The sequence below is a fragment of the Setaria viridis genome, chromosome 2, assembly GCF_005286985.2.
Source record: "Setaria viridis chromosome 2, Setaria_viridis_v4.0, whole genome shotgun sequence".
Lineage (NCBI taxonomy): Eukaryota > Viridiplantae > Streptophyta > Magnoliopsida > Poales > Poaceae > Setaria > Setaria viridis.
Window position 1 is genome coordinate 39837712 of NC_048264.2, and position 17621 is coordinate 39855332.

At 41.5% G+C, this 17621-nt stretch overlaps 2 protein-coding genes across 4 annotated transcripts; one reads left to right on the top strand and one right to left on the bottom strand.

Moving 5' to 3' along the window:
* The first annotated feature begins 338 nt into the window (after positions 1 to 338).
* On the top strand, positions 339 to 13744 carry LOC117844782 (ATP-dependent DNA helicase SRS2-like protein At4g25120). Of its 3 annotated transcripts, none has more exons than XM_034725571.2 (31): positions 339 to 819; positions 1074 to 1289; positions 1653 to 1805; positions 2005 to 2244; positions 2922 to 2963; positions 3054 to 3217; positions 3714 to 3900; positions 4545 to 4601; positions 4689 to 4794; positions 4882 to 5015; positions 5090 to 5164; positions 5259 to 5384; positions 5458 to 5586; positions 5672 to 5755; positions 6342 to 6455; positions 6553 to 6653; positions 7207 to 7273; positions 7822 to 7872; positions 9767 to 9844; positions 9980 to 10183; positions 10283 to 10321; positions 11089 to 11160; positions 11230 to 11316; positions 11387 to 11443; positions 11815 to 11978; positions 12187 to 12280; positions 12509 to 12559; positions 12796 to 12858; positions 12955 to 13014; positions 13149 to 13211; positions 13369 to 13744. In XM_034725571.2, the coding sequence occupies exons 1-31, from the start codon at positions 400 to 402 to the stop codon at positions 13456 to 13458; spliced, it is 3588 nt and encodes a 1195-aa protein (XP_034581462.1). In that variant the 5' UTR covers positions 339 to 399; the 3' UTR covers positions 13459 to 13744. The 3 variants fall into 3 exon arrangements, 2 of the variants coding, with proteins under 2 accessions (XP_034581462.1, XP_034581461.1); XM_034725570.2 differs by having other exon boundaries at positions 340 to 828; XR_004637936.2 differs by lacking the exons at positions 12187 to 12280; positions 13149 to 13211; positions 13369 to 13744 and having other exon boundaries at positions 339 to 828.
* A 1083-nt stretch (positions 13745 to 14827) lies between these two features.
* Positions 14828 to 16409, bottom strand: LOC117844783 (bisdemethoxycurcumin synthase). The gene is made up of 2 exons (XM_034725572.2): positions 16104 to 16409; positions 14828 to 16012 (listed from the first exon to the last, which is right to left on the bottom strand). The coding sequence occupies exons 1-2, from the start codon at positions 16294 to 16296 to the stop codon at positions 15012 to 15014; spliced, it is 1194 nt and encodes a 397-aa protein (XP_034581463.1). The 5' UTR covers positions 16297 to 16409; the 3' UTR covers positions 14828 to 15011.
* Between the last annotated feature and the right edge of the window lie 1212 nt (positions 16410 to 17621).

Here is a 17621-nt window from a genome sequence, read left to right on the forward strand (position 1 = left end):
ACTTCAGGATGTGTACCATCTCTATCTCGGTTGGCCTTCCACATTTTTTCATACCAAAAGCTAATGCATAGCTACATTTGGACAAACTACCGCTATATGTTATGATGTCTGAATTTAAACTATCAAATATAATACCAGAGATTACCCTTTGCCATCCATGATCCATTTGGACAACGGCATTTTTTAAAATTTCTTTTCACGACAGCCGCTACTTCCTTTTAAGACTTTCAGCAAAAAATGTTAATGTTTGAAAATTCAAATATTGGAGCAAAATCGACAAATTTGATGTGAGTCCATTTGAAACCCCCTCCTTCCTCTTTCAAAAAGGTCGAAAACGACCCGTGCCCGCCCACCCGCCCGCTTCCCCATCCAAACCCTCGGCGGCGGCGGCCGGCGACCATGTCCCGCTGGAAGGAGAATGCCTCCCCTCACCACCTCCACCCGCGCGGCGCTCCCAACTCCTCCCCACTCCTCCCCTGCAAGCGCCCACTGCAATCGCCATCCCCATGCCCGCCTCCGCGCCGGCCGCTCGCGGACGTCACCGGCAACGCGCTGGAGCAGCGGGGCGGCGGGGAGACAAGCGGGTACGGGTACGCCACTCCCCTCCCGAAGGCGCCTAGGCCGTGCGGGTTCCTTCTGGCCGACGACGATGACATGGACGAGGCATTCTTGCGGGAGGTGGACGCCATCTGCGAGGAGCACGCGCGATCCACGGCCAGGAAGGAGGAGAAGGAGAAGAAGCTGGTGGAGGAGGATAAGGGGACGAGTGAAGGGCCGCTTGCCGCGGTGGCGGCGATGATTGACGACGCCGGAGCAGAGGTAGCAACGGTACGTCTTTGGTTTCATGATGCGCCTGGAAATGGGGTTACGGATCGTGGGGGTGCATTTCATTTACGAATGCGGAGTTGTTTAGATTTTAAGGGAATGCGGAGAGCTGAGACATTGGGGGGCAGTTGTTGTTTGAATGTTTGTTGAAATGGGGTTCGCTTTGGAATGGGAATATCTGTATGCTGTTAGTTTCAATTTTTGAAAATGAACTCACATTATTGCTCCCTATTGTGGGTGGAATTCAGCTGGAGGATGCATTCTGGGAGGAGGTGAATGCCGTCTGTGAGGAGTTTGATGCCCATTCTGATGCAAAGAGCCAGGAAGGGGTGAAGGAGGAGCCGGTGCAGCAGCAGCAACAGCAGGAGGAGGAGAAAGAGGAGGAGGAGGAGGAGAGCTTGGTGCTGTCCTGTGGTGATGCTTCACTTCCTCCTGTTATTTCCATCACAGCGGAGGGTGGGGAGGTATGAGAGTATTTTTTGTTCATAAGGCTTGTTTCTGGTTCCATGGATCAGTGTCAGTAGAGAAAAATTGGGAAGTTTTTGTACAGTGCATTGAATTGTTTTAGATTTGGGGAACATCCTTTAAATATGAGAGTGCACTGGAGTAACTTCCTTAAAGTCTTGTTTCTTTAACTGAAACGGGAGTCAGGAAAAACCTGTGAAGCATAACAAAATTCATGTTTATTGATATATGGCAGGGGAAGATAGGGAAATGAATGTGGAGAATTTGGGATCCATTATCTTTTGAAATGCTACTCAGATTTGGTTGAGGTGCTTGATTTGTAAGAAAATTTATGTGTTCAATTTCTTTTGAGATGAATTCAGTTTGAAGATTCATTCTGGAAGATCAATGCCATTAGCGAGGAGCACAAGTGTCAGGAGGCTATGATGGAGATGGAGGAAAAAGATGACTTGATAGCATTATGTGGTGATGCTTCAGTTTCTCCAGTAATTTCCATTGCAATGGGGCCCGAAGAGGTACATATTTTTTTCTTAACCTCATAGAATGAAATGATGAATAGTTGTAGACTTGTAGGACATCAGGCAGTTCTTGTTTCCTGTGTCTAGGACTGAGGAAGAGGATCAGTATAACTAGAAATTGAATTGAGTAGGTTTGGTTTGGAATCAAGTTTCTAACTGAGTTCATTTGATTCATTTTCTCTTCGGATATGTTTAGCTTGCTGATGCATTCTATGGGGAGGTTGATGCCACCATCCATGAGGGGCATCCTGACATTTCTGCTGCCAAGGGCAATGAGGAGATGCAATATATGGAACTAGAAATAGAGGGTGATGAAGGGTGTGCTCCAAAAAAGTACTATGAATATTTGCACTCCTTGAACGATAGGCAGAGGGAGGCTGCATGTAGTGATGTGGCTGTTCCACTAATGATTGTTGCTGGTCCAGGAAGTGGAAAGGTATACATACTTGTCATTTTATCTTTCGTGTATTCAGAGTGTATTTATTATATTTTCTTAGCATTCAATATTATAGATATATGAAATATAGTTTAACTCTTGCCACCACTTGATTACCCTAATTTCAATATATATTCTTTGATTATAAAGTTCAACTGTGTCCAATTGTTTCAGTTGCTTTGCTCTGTCGAGGTAAATTTTATGCATGGTTTGACATGTTTACAGAATCATTTTAACAGATCAAGAGTAATACACAACACAAATGTAAAAAAAAAATCCATACCTTTTGTTCATGTAGCTGCTACAAGTAAATAAGCAAAGTAAACACTGATTTGAAATGTTACCAAAACCCAGATTGTGTGATTCACTGTGACAAAATTATACCAAATAAGTACTAAACTACATCGCCTGGGCTTTATTCTTCCAAACGATAAAATGATTGTAGATGAACTGACAACCATGGTTTTTTTTGTCTGCATCTTCTTTTGATCTCTCTAAAATGGTTGCATGTGTTGTGTCTGTGGGTGATTCACATATATTATTATGTTTTGGATTTTGCAAAATGCGCCATTTAAGTTTAACTGAACTGTATTGAACCTGTTGGAACTCCTACAATCTTGTGACTAGTTCCATGCTTTGGTATATACTAACCCCCCTGTAACTGGCATGACCCAAAGACTTCCACAATGGTTGGTAGGGTGCTCACACTGCTCAAAGAGGTATGGTTATTGTCTGATATAATCACTATATAAGTAATATGTAATGACATTCTAAACTCACATAACCGTAAATCTCCTTCTCATGACTAGGGAATTCCACCATCAAACATTCTCGCTATGACATTCACCACAGCTGCTGCCTCAGAAATGAGGGATCGGATAGGGAAAGTGGTGGGAAAGGCAGTTGCCAAGGAGATTGCAATAAGCACATTTCACTCATTCTGCTTGCAGCTTTGCAGGACACATGCTGAAAAGTATGTCTTTTCTGGTTGTAGTATACTTTATAGTACAACAGATTTCTGTACGCTTCTGCTCAACCAACTGAATTACCTCATATTATTAATGAAATCACTGATGTACAAAACTTGCGTTGGATAAATATGAAAGTTACCGGATGGAATGGAGCTTGCACAAAAAAAAAACTGCAAACAATGTAAACTATTCTTATCAAGATTAACTTAGATTGGTTTTCAATTGGGATGATAATCAATCAAAAGTTCGAGATACAAAGATGATCATGATCAGTTTGAAGATTTATCAAACTGCTTATAGTAGATAACTGTGCACTCCAATGTCTCAGTATATAACACTATCTAATGTCACGATCTTGTTTCTTCTTTATGCTCTCTTTTTAATACCTTGCTCTTCCTTACAGTTTATCAAGCTTACTCACTTTGCAGCTACTTGAACACTTGGATTATGTACACATTATTTAATATTTTTCATTTTTTCCTTTATGGCCATTTGAAGGCTAGGCCGCACATCTGAATTCATAATCTATGGACATGGACAACAACGAAGAGCCGTTATCGAAGCGGAGCGTTTATTGGAAAATGACAAAAGAAGTGGTGCTGAAGAATCAACTAAACAGTATGAAGGGGACATAAAAGGTTCTTTCAAGGACAAAGCTAAGAAGTGGCAGAAGTTTATTGCACAGGTGCCTTCTACTTTTGATGATTTCATCAGAAATATTTGTTTCCAATGCTCTCTTTGCACTGTTACATAGGAGTTTATCAAAGGGACTAGGCAGTCACACTCACATTTTCTTACTGTTATACCTTTTTTTAAAGTTGCGCAGTAAGGTTCTGTCGGCTAATTTCCACCTTGCTGCCACAAATGCACAGCCAAAAATATTAAAGGAACTTTAGTGTGCTTCCAAGATATTGTTCTGGAGGCATAGAAAGCCAAATGCAGTAATGGATCACTCCAAGTTTCTCAGAAACAGTAAAAGAAACTGTAGTTAGGATGACATCCTTAATTGTGGACCATATTTAGCTATATCCTGAACATAAGCTGTTCACTTCATGTGCTTGAATTATAGTCATGGTGTGGAGCTTCATATTGTGCACTATTCATCGTGGAACATATTGGTCTATGCTGTTGGGCTTGCTATTAGAATGTCTACCACACTGGAGCCTTGTGGATCAAACCAATCAATGTGGTCTGTCTGGAAGCAGTTGTCTCTAGGGGTTTTCAGGAAAAATAAATTTGACATCCACAATGTGGCCTGTTTTGTTGCCATTTTAACCTTTATGGTAGTTGCATTTTGTTTTTATCGTATCTTTCCACCTTTCTTTAAAGGCAAAAGCTTCAGGAAGAACTCCAGAGGAGTATGAAAAGAAGGGTGACTTGACAGGAGTAAGCTCTCCTACTTTGTGTAATTCATTTTTTCATACTTCATTTTGATGACCAAATTGACGTTTGCCTGCATTTTTTTTTGTGTAGGCTTCTGTTCTTCGGCATTACAATGAAATATTAATATCTTGTAATGCTCTTGATTACCATGATTTTATAAACTCATCCATAACTCTTCTCACGAAGTTTCCTGAAGGTAGTTTGATAGTTTCAGTTCAAATGTCAGAACATCATTTACTTTGATGACTTGTTGATTAAAAGGGTGTGTTCCTTGCCTGTGCAGTATACAAAGAGTGCCAGGATATGTGGCAGGCAGTAGTAGTTGATGAGTTTCAGGATACCAGTGCTATGCAATACTGTCTTCTGAAGATTCTAGCTTCCCACAATCACATAACTATTGTTGGTGATGAGGATCAGGTACACAAATTTGATATACATCTAACATCCTATAACTTTTGGTTTCTGAATTACTTTGTCTTGTCTTATGTTAGTCCATCTTCAGTTTCAATGGTGCTGATGTATCTGGCTTCGATTCATTTCGTAGAGATTTCCCAAATCACAAAGAGGTAACAGGGTTGTGCCATTTTCTGCATGGGAACTTTCAAGTTATCTTAGTCCTGTTTTTTTCTATTAAGTAGCTTGATATGCCAATGACTGCAGATCAGGTTGAGCAAGAACTACCGCTCCACACGTGCAATTGTTGAAGCAGCAACCGCTCTAATTCACAACAACACTAAACGGCATCATCATAAGCTTGTTGAGACTGATAACCCTTCTGGTTGTAAGGTATCCTTATTTGTTACCATTTGTTATTGCATCACCTTTTTTATTTACTTATATAATCTTTAACTTTGCATAGATCACTGTGAAGGAGTGCCACAGTGAAGATTCTCAATGTGCATTTGTTATTGACAAAATTATTGAAACTACGTCTACTTCAGCTGACAGCTGTAACTTTGGCAACATTGCTGTCCTGTACCGAAGACAGGTTGAAAGTTTTTTGTAATCTATTTTGATTTTGGAGTATATTTTGGTTATGCTTGCGAGTTGCGACCTAATTTTCTCCTACATAGATAACTGGAAAAGCGTTCCAAGTGGCATTCCGCAACAGAAAAATTCCCTTTAATGTCCATGGTGTTGCTTTCTACAGAAAGAAGGTATCTGAATTTAGTTTACTTCGGACATTCATTGCAGAGTAGAAATTTCTCATGGTTTTCTGTCTTTCCTTCATAGCTATCAATTTTATAGTCCTTGGTGCCAGTAACATTTTCAAAAGCTTGCAAATTTCATATGCTTTCCGAATTAGCGACCTTTATTTATCTTGTAAGGAATGCAAAGAACTTCCTCGAACAATTTACATGTTCATATGTTATTTTTAGTTCTTGACACAAAATACTGATACATTATATCTATATACTTGTATTGACTGGATTGCTGTAAGAAATAGTCACATAGCTATTGTTTCTCTATTGTTCCAGAATTTATTGCATATTATTTTTTTTGTTTGCCTTACCGTTTGTCTTGAAAAGATGGCTGGCCTGAGCTTGGCATTTTTTTCATTAACAAATCCTAAGCTTATCTCATCTTTTCATTTTAATATATGGGTAGGGAAGCAACAGTACTTGTTATTTCACTATTATTTAATAATTACGTAACAAACCTGTGAATCCAAAGACGGCAATAATCCTCTGCATACTATCAATTATGTGACAATGTTGGTGCTTTGCCATGCAATTATTCTAGGTGATCAAAGCTATCATGGCAATACTTCGAACCACATTACCTGGCTGTGACGATGGCCCATGGCGTCAAGCCTTCAAGGCCCTTTTACCTAGTGACAAAGAAGAAAAGAAGAAGGTTCAACTTTTACCCAATTTAATTCTTCTAATTTTGTACCCTTTGGTGTGTCAATCTGCATAAATTTGATAAATTTTCGGTGCTTTCTAACTTTCAGATTATAGATCATGTTGAAAAGATTTCACTGGCTAGAAAGTGTAGTTTTATATCCGCTGCTACTGACATCTTCAGTGCAAAGGTCTCTGGTACCTTCAAAAGGTTGTTCTCTTTTCCTTGTTTACTTACTGTTCTCAAACATCATAATTTCACTGCCAATTGTGTTATTTTTCTATCTGATGATCCTTATACACACTTTTTTATTTTTCTCTCTTTCTGCTCAAGGAGTGACAAATGGTTGCTAGCTGCTTGACAGCAATCGTGAGATGCATGCATTACAAGAATCGAACTTGCACATCTAGCATATAGTTTTTTTTTTTTTGGGGGGGGGGAGCCATTATATTCATTTTTCTTTTAATTAAAATTAATTGTTCTTTGAAATGAAACCTGTTAATGAAAAAAGAACCATGTATGCATGCTCTCATTATTATACGGGGATGATTATTGTGTATGCTGATATGCATGTTGCGTGTGCTTTGAGCAGCCCAACTGCTGAACTGCCTCCCATTTGAGTACAACCATTGACCAATTCCCATTTTGATGCTAGTCTTACCACCTTTCTTCTTTACGAGCTATTGTTATTGATGTTATTTCCATGCTCAAGGATTGAGTGCAGTACGACTTTATTATGATTGTCTCATTTTGTTGACTGTAGGGCCCAGATTACTCAAGGACGTAAGGTTTTATCGACCTTGGATAGCCTATCAAAACTTGTTGAGAGGGTATGGGGCATTTGTACCTACAGTGTTACTAAATCCACACATATTAAGTAAAAGGAAAAATGATTCATAAAGAAAATAAACATCTATAAAAATTAGAAAGTAGACTTAGATCACAAATTTGAGTTCTTGAGAAAAAAAAATCTTATTCTGTTTGATCCGAAATATATGTCCATTTAGCCTTCTTCCGAATGCAGCAAATATTAGTCCATAACGACTCCAATGCAACATTTTGTTTCAATCTTTCATGTGTGCCCCATCCTTTAATGCACCCTAATAATTGCAGTAAACTTGCCAGCTATCTTAACTCTAGCAATAATTGATGGGCAATAGGGTTACTGTACCTCTTTACCTTAATTCTTGTGCCCAAGACCCAAGTCCAAATGGACTTGTATTTGGGATCGGAGGGCGTACAAAAGTTGAGCAATTATCAATGGTTATAGTAGTACTTTATTTCCCTAAAATATGCTTGTATTGTTTAAAAGGTTCATATTATCTTTTTGTTAGTTCTTCAGGAGCTATAATTTTTTTTAAAAATTTGAATGTTACAGGAACAATCAGTTTCAGTCATCATTTCCTCTGCAGGAGACATGCTACCTCAGGTACAGCTAACTTGTTGCAATGTATTCAATGATCTGCACCTTTAGTGTAGTGTTTTCTCACTTTCATTTATGATCTGTGAATTGTTGGGACAGAAATAAATGCCTTTAAAGGAAAAGTTCTTTTTTAAAACAGTAAATAGCTTATCCCTGTTAGTTTATATGTGCAGTTAGTTCACGACTTCATGATGTAATAATTTAATTCATGTAATGAAATCATGAGATCATTCTGCGGTACAACAATAGAAGTTCAGTGAAGCAGGGTTTAGATGGCAATTTGGGCATGGCTTTCCACCCATTCCTGTCATCATTGGGTAATGCCTTTTTGCCCATGAGACCAAGGTCCTGTTTGTTTTGGTGTTGCGGTCGCGGTGCGGCAGCCAACCGTGAGAATCCCGCAGAACGGGCCGCGGCGGCCGCGCGTTACCGCGCCGCGATGCCCCTTCCCCCACTGCGACATGCCTAGGATCGCACCGCGCTTAGCCCCCCGCGGTATGAGTAATCTTCCTGATTTTTCCCCTGATACCCTCGCTCTCCCTCCCGTTCCTCCCTCTCTGGCGCTAGGGTTCGCATGGGTGATTATTTGTTGAACTAATTGGTACTTCAATGATTTGGGATGACTTGGCTAGTTCAATGACTTGGAATGTAGTTCAATGACTTGGAATGTAGTTCGATGACTTGGAATGTAGTTCAATGACTTGGAATGTATTAGTAATTATTTTATTAAAATTTGTGTTTCACAAACTTCAAAAATATTGTCAAAATCATGCACTCATGAATCAAATGAGCTATCATCAGTCATAGGGGTCTACAGGTCATTTTACACTCAAACAGATAATCAGCTACAAATAATCAGGGTTGCCAAACTCCCTGCTTATCCAGCTAGTCATGCACTCATGAATCAAATGAGCTACATCAGTCATAGGGGTATACAGGTCATTTTACACTCAGAACATATAATCAGCTACAATTAATCAGGGTTGCCAAACTCCCAGCTTATCCAGCTAGCAGATTCTCTCTACAGCAGATTCTCAGACAATCGATTCTCAGATAAGCTCAAACAAACAGGGCCCAAATAAAATGAAAAAGAATGCATGCCTTGGTGAACTAACAAACAAGAGAACAAGTTGTTGGACTACATTTGCATGGGCAGAACTTTAGTCCTAGACTCCTGGTAGTGTGCCTGTGGACTAAAAACCAAGATTGGAACCCATCAAGATTTCCTGGTCATCCCTAGGCAGGATGGACCCTATCATAAAACGCTAAACGATTGGAGGAATCAATCATCTAGCAAAGCACCATGCACGTTTACTAGCTTGTCATTCTAAACCATATCACCATAATGTTGGATTCGGTCATTGTGACATTATTGTTTACCATGCATAGTTTGAAACTTGGTCTACAATCAATCATGCCAGGCACCTAGTGTAAATTATTTATGCTGTACAAAATACAAAGTTATGCAATAGACCTACATATTATTTTTGGGTTGACAATAAACTTGTCATGAATATCCTTGTACCAATGGGGACATCTGTGTAGCCTATTCATGGATAGAATGTTGTTGGTAATTGAGGTCATGAATCATGAATTTGAGTTCCCTCTCCTTGGCAACAAAGCTGTTCAGAACTTCCTCCTATGTGGGGTGCATCTCCCATGAAAATGGCCAATTGTTGGAGATTTTAAAATTTCACTGCAAACATTGTTTCTACCTGTTGCAAACATTGTTTCGGAATATTGTGCAGTCTGAATATCAGGAGATGCTCAACATTGCTTGTCTTCTTGTCCTACCAAACCTTGAGGCAGTTTTAGCTTACCACTGCTAATCTTTGTTAAATATTTGCATCTGTTTTTTTATCCAATCTCTGCTAAATTTTTTATTCCATTTCTTTGGCAGAAATATCTCCTTGAAAAACGTGCAGTTGTTGATGTTGACAATGGCAAATTGTTAAATGAAGATAGTGATATCAGATCAGTAAGTTCAAACCCTATTGTGCACTTATTTTATACATTTATGTTTCAGAAAATATTAGGTTGGAGAAATTATTTTAAATCATTCTGGATGTGGCATACACAAGAAGTGACATCAGCTTTTGTTGGATCAGTGCAGGTTCTTCAGTTTTTAATGGATGATGTGTCTGACTTCTTGTCAACACATTTTTCTAGTACAATGGAGAGTAGCAAGACCGAGGAGAAAGGCTGTGCTTCTACACTTCAAGCTTTTATTGATTATATATCTTTGAGGGAAACTGAAAATTTTCGATCTCGAAAGGAGGAAAATAAGAATTCGATCACATTAACAACTATTCATCAGGTTATTGATCTCTTGATATCAATTAGTATTGTTTTGCTGTGTCATTAGGTAATCCTGTGATGCTACGATAAATGATGATATTTCCTTTTCAATTTGCAGTCAAAAGGTTTGGAGTGGGATGTTGTGTTCATTGTGCAGGTATTTTCTTCACTCTTTAGGAGGAGCTTACATAAAAATACCAATACTTTGTCACATATGTAGTATTAGACAGGCAGGCAAGGCAGCCACCTAGACGGTCTACGGGTCTAGTGGTGATTATGTGCGAAGGCTGCCTCCAATGGTTGAGCTAGTGCATTAGCTCTTAGCTTGTCCATCTCATACAAGAGATAGCAAAAAGATTACACCTCCAATGGTTTGTCTAATAGCACATTGTTCAAAGCATCTTGGGTTTACAATCTCTCTCATCAACAAAGCGTGGAGCCTACTTTTTTTCTGAGCTAGCTCTTGAAGAAGAGATAGTACACCTTCTCTCCTCATCTTCTCTCTTTCAAGTAAGCAAAATGATGAGTTGGATTCCTATGAGCTAGCTGGGGTGTTATTGTTGGAGGAGGCCTAAGCTGGAGTCTAGATGGGCTTGGCAGAGTTTTTTTTCCAAACAGTGTGTGGCAAAGTAATCACATGTACAGGGAAAATGTACCAACAGAACTGATAGAATGCTAACAATTTTTCCCCATAATTTGGTGACACACAGCAAAGTATTGAAGGTCAATGATGAGTTCAAATAACAATGCACTAATTTATGGCTTTATCATAATAAATGTCTGTTTCATGTATACTGATAGTATCAGCAACTATGCTAATTTATCTTAATGCAATGATGCGCAGCTCTCCTACATACTTGAGAGAAAAAAACTATGTGAATTTGTCAAGAAGGTATTTTTGATGTTAAATCCTTCTTCATACAGGCAAATGATTCGGAAATTCCTTTGTTGCATGAGTACAATGGCACTGTGAAAGAAGCTGGAAGCACACTAGAGGTTTGTTCAAAAAATAATCACATGTATGTCCTTAATGTACATACTTGGTGAATTGTTCAAAATTTTCAGGAGGAGAGAAGGCTATTCTACGTTGCGATGACACGAGCTCGGAAAAAGTTGTACATTTTGCATGTTACAGTTGACTCTAATCGTCAGGCAGGTTATTGTGTATTGATGCTTATGTTTAAGCAATATCATTTTTCTGACTTACTCTATTTGTTTACAGCTTCTGCAACCTTCACGTTTCCTCAGGGAAATTCCTGTTCACCTTCTAGAGGTGCAGGTGAGCAATACATTGGGATCTAGTTTTACTATGTCTACTCCTTTCCTATATGAGTAACATATTTCCTTATTTTATTGATGGCTAAGGTAAGAATGCAAGTGGGTCGACCAAAAACCCATGCCACTCAATTTCCACCTAATTATTTGTACATATAATTGGTAACTAAAATAACTAGGATGAGTCAATAGGGATATTTCACTCACTTTCATCCCTAGCCAAAGGACTTTCCTGAGTTCAAATTATCCTCTGTTCCTTACTGTTAAAAATCCCCATACAAGCCTATTTGTTTACTTCTTTCATCATCAGTCATACTCATGTTGTATCTTATATGTACATAATTCTTCACAGTTTTTTCTTTTGTTAACTTGCAGGGCGAGGAGACTCTCAGAAAAATTCCAGAACAGCCTTCAGGGAATGTTCCTTTTGATGGTCCGGAAGGGGATACATCAATTGGAAAGCCTATTATGGAACAGAACGAAACTTCGCCTTGTCCAGAACTGGCTCAGTCATGCCTTGCTAATGATTTCTTGAGAAGGTAAATCATCTTTATGTTATCTGATATTTCATTTTTAACTTTGCCTGTGGGTAGTTGGAGTTTTCTAGTGCCTAAAGAAGTTATTTCTCCTTTGCACAATCATTTCAGTTCCTGAATAACAGATTCATCACATTCATGCAGAGCTAGCTTTGCTACATTACTTTACATTTGTTCCCTCGCTTCACTTGATTCATTAATCTGTTTATAGGTTTGACATTGATGATAGATCGGTAGTCTCACATATATTTCATCATTGGGGCAAGAAGCAGGCATTTCAAAATCCAAATAGATTGCTTGATAAGGTACTGTATTCTTCATTGTACATGAACATCTGGGGGAGAACTGAATGAGGTTAGGCTGTTAGCTATCAGCAGGCTAGGATTCTGTGATGCCTTCCATTGTTGCAGTTTTGCGATTGCAAGATTTTTTTATTGCAATTGCAAGTTTGTGACATTGAAACTCTGAAGCTTTGCGATTGCCAGTGCCCCCTATATGGCTATTTCATGTTGGATGTATGCTTGACTTTTCAGATCAGTTTTGTGATTGATGAACGCCTACGGGGTAAAGGGTACAAGCGCAAGGTGACTTCTTGTCCTCTTTCCCATCTCAAAACATCACCTGACTTATTAATTCTCCTATCAATTAATCTGTTCTTTGTCGTTGTTTGTTGTGTTCTTGCTGGCACTGTTGTTTGTAATCTTCTGTAATAGTAAAAGATCACGTAGCTAATTAATGTGTACATTTTGTTTACACAAAAGTTCCCTCTTGCATTCGAGAGCTTAACCTGGGGAAAAAAAACTGATGAGTTCTTATCCAGGATGTCTTGCGAAAGCTGAAGTCATTCCTAAGTGGTGATGAAGCATTTGGTTACGCACAATATGTGAGTTTAGTTATTATTCTCAGTATTACACCTTGACAATCCTGTTTGTTTTCCTTATAATAAATAAAATAAATAATGCAATAATGTGAAATTCAGGTTATCAAGTGGGAACAGATTCCTATTGAGAAGCGTAGCCAATTAACGAGAGAAAGACAGGCAAGATTTTGGGCCATCACAAATATCTTGCATTCTTAATATTAAGGAGGCACCTTTGCTACGAAAGTGGAGTCGTTTATCTGTTCTTCGGGAGACCTTTTTGTGACTTATGTCAGTTTGTGTTTTTGTTTCAGGAACATTTCCAAAAGCAGAGGATAGAGAATTCCATGGGTTCGTCGGAACCCACAGCCAAGCAGGTCAGCTAACTCTCTGTTCATCTGTCCGTCAGTGCTCTTCATGCTGCCTGTTCATTTTCAAGCTCTCTCCGGAACCTGGGCATTTTGAAGCTCTCCCTCCATCCCTCTCTCTTATCAGACGAAACTGAACTCTTGGTCCCTGTGCATCCAAATGCAGATATCCTACCTCCGGAACCTGGGGTGCACCATCACTCCGACCTCACGTTTACACGCATCCCATCTCATCGAAAAGTACAAATCTCTTTGACTTGATGCTGCAGAGCAGATGTGCCCAACCGCTCATATTTGTGCAAATCCTTGGGATCATGGACTGTGGACTGTGGTTGACGGAATTCATGTTAGAACTGTATAACCATATACCTTGTGTACATGCTGTAAATATTATGAATGTAGTATGTATGAACTCTTTTGTAACCTGGAGACATCAGGGTTTTATTGTATGACACAGCTCCGTTCAGAGTTAGACATTGTGAAATCACGATGAAAAAAGTTAGACAAGTGATTAAACAAACGGGAAAGTGTTTTATTATCCATTATAGTATTGATCTGGAGCATTGCACAGAAGAATTACATTGAAATCTTGAACTGAAACACCAACTAAATCTTAAAGAACTAGTACACATTAACCGAGACCCGGTTTGGCACAGTTTTTTTTTTTTGCGAAACAGGGTAGATTATATTAATGAAGCACGGTACATCTAGTACATCCCCCTTTTACATAAAGGACCCTTAAAGAAGAAGAAATTACATAGACGTCCTCATCCTCTTCTCCGATGAACTGCTCCGCCTGGGAACCAGACCGGAGCCAAATCCACCCATCACCATCGCCGGAGACTCCAAACTTTTGGTAAGCCGCAAGATCCAGCGCCTCAGACCCGCTGGGACGCATCTTCATCCACTGAACGAACGTCGGCGAACTTCGCACCATGGACGATGGAGGAACCGCACCCGACGCCAACACGCCGGAGCAGGAGTCCAGGACGGCCGACGACGAGGCCGCCAGCCAACCAGACAAAGACCCCAACAAGGGGACAGACCACAACTCTACCCCGTACGCTAAAAGGTAGAGGTCAACTAACCTCGCTCCCTGCTCACCGGGGATGACGCCGCCGCCGCCGCCGAAGAGGCACAGGAGAAAGATGACCATAGACGACGATCCGCACGCCATCGCCGGTAAATACGAGCTAGTAGACCTACATCTACAGCTATACAGGGCCCTCCCGCTAAGGTGCCGGGCTCCCCTACCCGCTCCGCCGCCCAGAGGGCCGCCGGAGGGGAGGAGGCCCGGCGGATCGACGGGGGGAAGACGAAGCCGCCTTCGAAATCGCCTGTGGCTACTGTAGCTTGGGGAAAACTCGCGAGGTACAGGGCTATATATCGGTTTGGCACAGCTTTTGAATTGGCTTATCTATAGAAAGTATCAAATTTTAAAAAAAATGAAGCTACCATTGAAAAAATTAATCTTATGCTTTATAATTTTATGTTTGTTTTTTGACAAAAGGATGATATACATTATACAGTCATACACAACATACATGCACCCACAAGTGTGCTGCCCCGCGAAGTTTATTAGTATCGAAATGTCTATGAAATACAAACATCACAAAAAAATGAACTAAGAAAAAAATATAGGAAATTAATGTAACACTAGATCCACATATGGACTTATTATTGAGAAATTAAAAAACACAATACACTCTTAGGGAGGGTTTATATCAGGACCAACTCGATACTTCAGTTGATGTTTTTTAGTGGGTTGTATACTCCGTAGAAGTTGCACTTCTCTTGATGTTTGCATTGCTAATTTTCGTCGAGGCTGGCAGGGGCGTGCAGCACCATGGTCTCGATTGTGATTCCTGGCCCGAACGCCATCATTACTCCCCACTCCGGTGCTTCTACCCCTTCCTGCTTGGTCGCCCTACGACGACGCAGCTCATCGAGCACGAAGATCACCGTCGTGCCGCTCATGTTGCCGAACTCGCTCAGCACGTGCCGGCTCGCCGCCAGCTTCCCGTCGTCCAGGCCGAGCACTCCCTCGATGTGATCCAGGATCGCACGGCCGCCGGGGTGGATGGCCCAGAAAAGGTCGTTCCACTTGGCACTGACGCCAAGCGCGCCGAACGCGTCGATCAGGCAGCGTTCAACATTGCACCCAAGCAGCCGTGGCACCTTGTTGGAGATGTGGTATTCCATGCCGCCTTTGTTGATCTCCATGGAGATGTCATCCTCGGTTCCCGGTATCGTGGTCTGCGAGGCGAAGGCCATCTCGAACAGGGGCCGCTCCACGGGGCCGACGGGGTCGGCGCCGATGATGACGGCGCCGGCGCCGTCACCGAACAGAGCCTGGCCAAGGATGTTGTCCGGGCAGCCTCCCTCCGGGCCGTAGAAGGCGATGAGCGTGATCTCGGAGCACGCCACGAGGACGCGCGCGCCGCGGTTGTTCTCGGCGAGCTCCTTGGCGAGCTGGAGCGACCTGCCCCCGCCGTAGCAGCCGTGGAGGTTGAGCATGGTTCGGGAGACCGCGGGGCTGAGGCCCAGGAGCGACGCGAGCCGGCGGTCGGCGCTTGGGGCCCGAGCGCCGGAGTAGGTGCTGAAGATGAGGTGGGTGATCTCGGTGGCCGGGCGTCCCCATTCCGCGATGGCCTTGGCGGCCGCGGCCGCGGCTAGCTCCGGGACGGCAGCGGAGGCGATGTCCACGCGGGCGTCGAGGGACGGCAGCGTGCGGTCGGTGAAGTCCGGGTTGGCGGCGAGGAGCTCCTCGTTGAGGTGCATGAAGCGCTGCTTGATGCCCGACTTCTTGCCTGAAATATATAGCCGCGCATTCATATTTGTTCCGATAATCTGAAAGAAGACGAAGCAAAATGGAAGGAAACGAGCTGCATGGTTGCTTACAGATCCTGGTGAGCTTGGCCTTGAGGTCGGTGAGATGCTCGCTGTTGGTGACGCGGAAGTAGTAGTCGGGGTACTCGTCCTGAGTCATGGACGTTGGCGGGTTCGCCGTGCCAATGGCGAGCACGGCAGCCGGTCCATCGGCGCGCTGCGCACGCCTGATCTCGCCGGCGGTGGCTGCTGGAGCGCTCCCCATGGACGTCGACGACACCGATCGATCAGTTAACCTGGTAAGCTTGCTCGCTCTCTCTGTGGCTCCTGGGCTCTAGCGTGCTTAGGGCTAGTAAGATGAGTGCGAGCTTGGGATGCTTGCGTCTTGGTGCTTTAGACAAGCTGGAGGCGCAAGTGCTCTATTTATACTAGGAATGGTGGGTGTCGGTTGGTTGGTTTCGTCGGAGCATTCCGTTGACGGCGACGTGCGTTCGGCTGGGCTACTGATCTCATACCATGGATGCCACTTGCCGCCGATGCTGTTGGGGAATGACTTAATAACCGGTCAACCATGCATGCATCCGAGGAGTTTGACATGTCACGTAAACACGAGGGGTACCGAGGTTACGCTCGACGAGTAGTTGAGTTCCTCTTCGATGATACCAAAGTCGCTAGCCATTTAGCTAGCATAATATTTACTAAGACAATATTCAGGCAAGATTAAGGGAATGGGTCAAACACTGAAACAATTTAATATAACCGAAGGGAGAACATTGGAATGGAACACTCAGTGGAATCAAATTTTCCAACTCCTTTTGGAAATATAAAGGGCTGTTCGAGGTAGTGCAGTCTTCATAACCAAAAAATCATTGTTAATTCTTCATATAGTTTGTCAAATGATCGCAGCAAAACCATGATTCTGCGTTGCTACGGTAAAATCAATTGTGTTTTTTAAACTCATGGTATTTTTTTTTATTTCTATCACTAATTTTTTATTAGGCTTATTGGATGTCTACACATTTGCTAGAAAACAAAAATTTTGACTTAATTATTTCCTTCAACTAAAATACTCATTAAATTTCTACCTTTTTATTTAAGCAAAAGATTTGCTAGAGAAAAATATACACATAGTCCGACTTATTAGCAAACATTGCTGTTATCTTAAATAGTGTGCATGCATTAGTAGATGTGGATTCGTTTCTAAGTGCAAGTAGCATACAAGCAACATGCACCAGCGCTGCTCAATATGTGATAATTTTTATCTTCCCATGTAATTTTTTACTCTAGTACGTATTGAACTCATAAATACCATGTTCTTTTCAAGCGACAAATGGTTCCTAAAGTTTGGAAAGTAAATAGATAGCTAGAAAATTAAAAAAAATACTTGTATAGATACGTATACGTTCTTAGCAAACTAAGAATATTTTTTTTACCATGGTACCAAAAGGAATATGGATATGATCATTGCCATGTATGGCAGGTGATGGTGGAGGGCCTACGTAGTTTCCTTAATTTAATCGTATAATTTTTAGATAATGGATGAAAATCCAGCTTCAGACAATCACAAAAGAGGATGCATCAGACCACAAT

Bases quoted from the DNA above. Each gene is read 5' to 3' on its own strand.
- LOC117844782 (XM_034725570.2), top strand. From the start codon at position 400: ATGTCCCGCTGGAAGGAGAATGCCTCCCCTCACCACCTCCACCCGCGC. The intron at 3,901-4,544 runs GTGCCTTCTACT...CTTTCTTTAAAG, and splicing joins GGCAGAAGTTTATTGCACAG to GCAAAAGCTTCAGGAAGAAC. The intron at 6,654-7,206 runs GTTGTTCTCTTT...TGTTGACTGTAG, and splicing joins GTCTCTGGTACCTTCAAAAG to GGCCCAGATTACTCAAGGAC.
- LOC117844783 (XM_034725572.2), bottom strand. From the start codon at position 16,296: ATGGGGAGCGCTCCAGCAGCCACCGCCGGCGAGATCAGGCGTGCGCAG. The intron at 16,013-16,103 runs GTAAGCAACCAT...TATATATTTCAG, and splicing joins GGCCAAGCTCACCAGGATCT to GCAAGAAGTCGGGCATCAAG.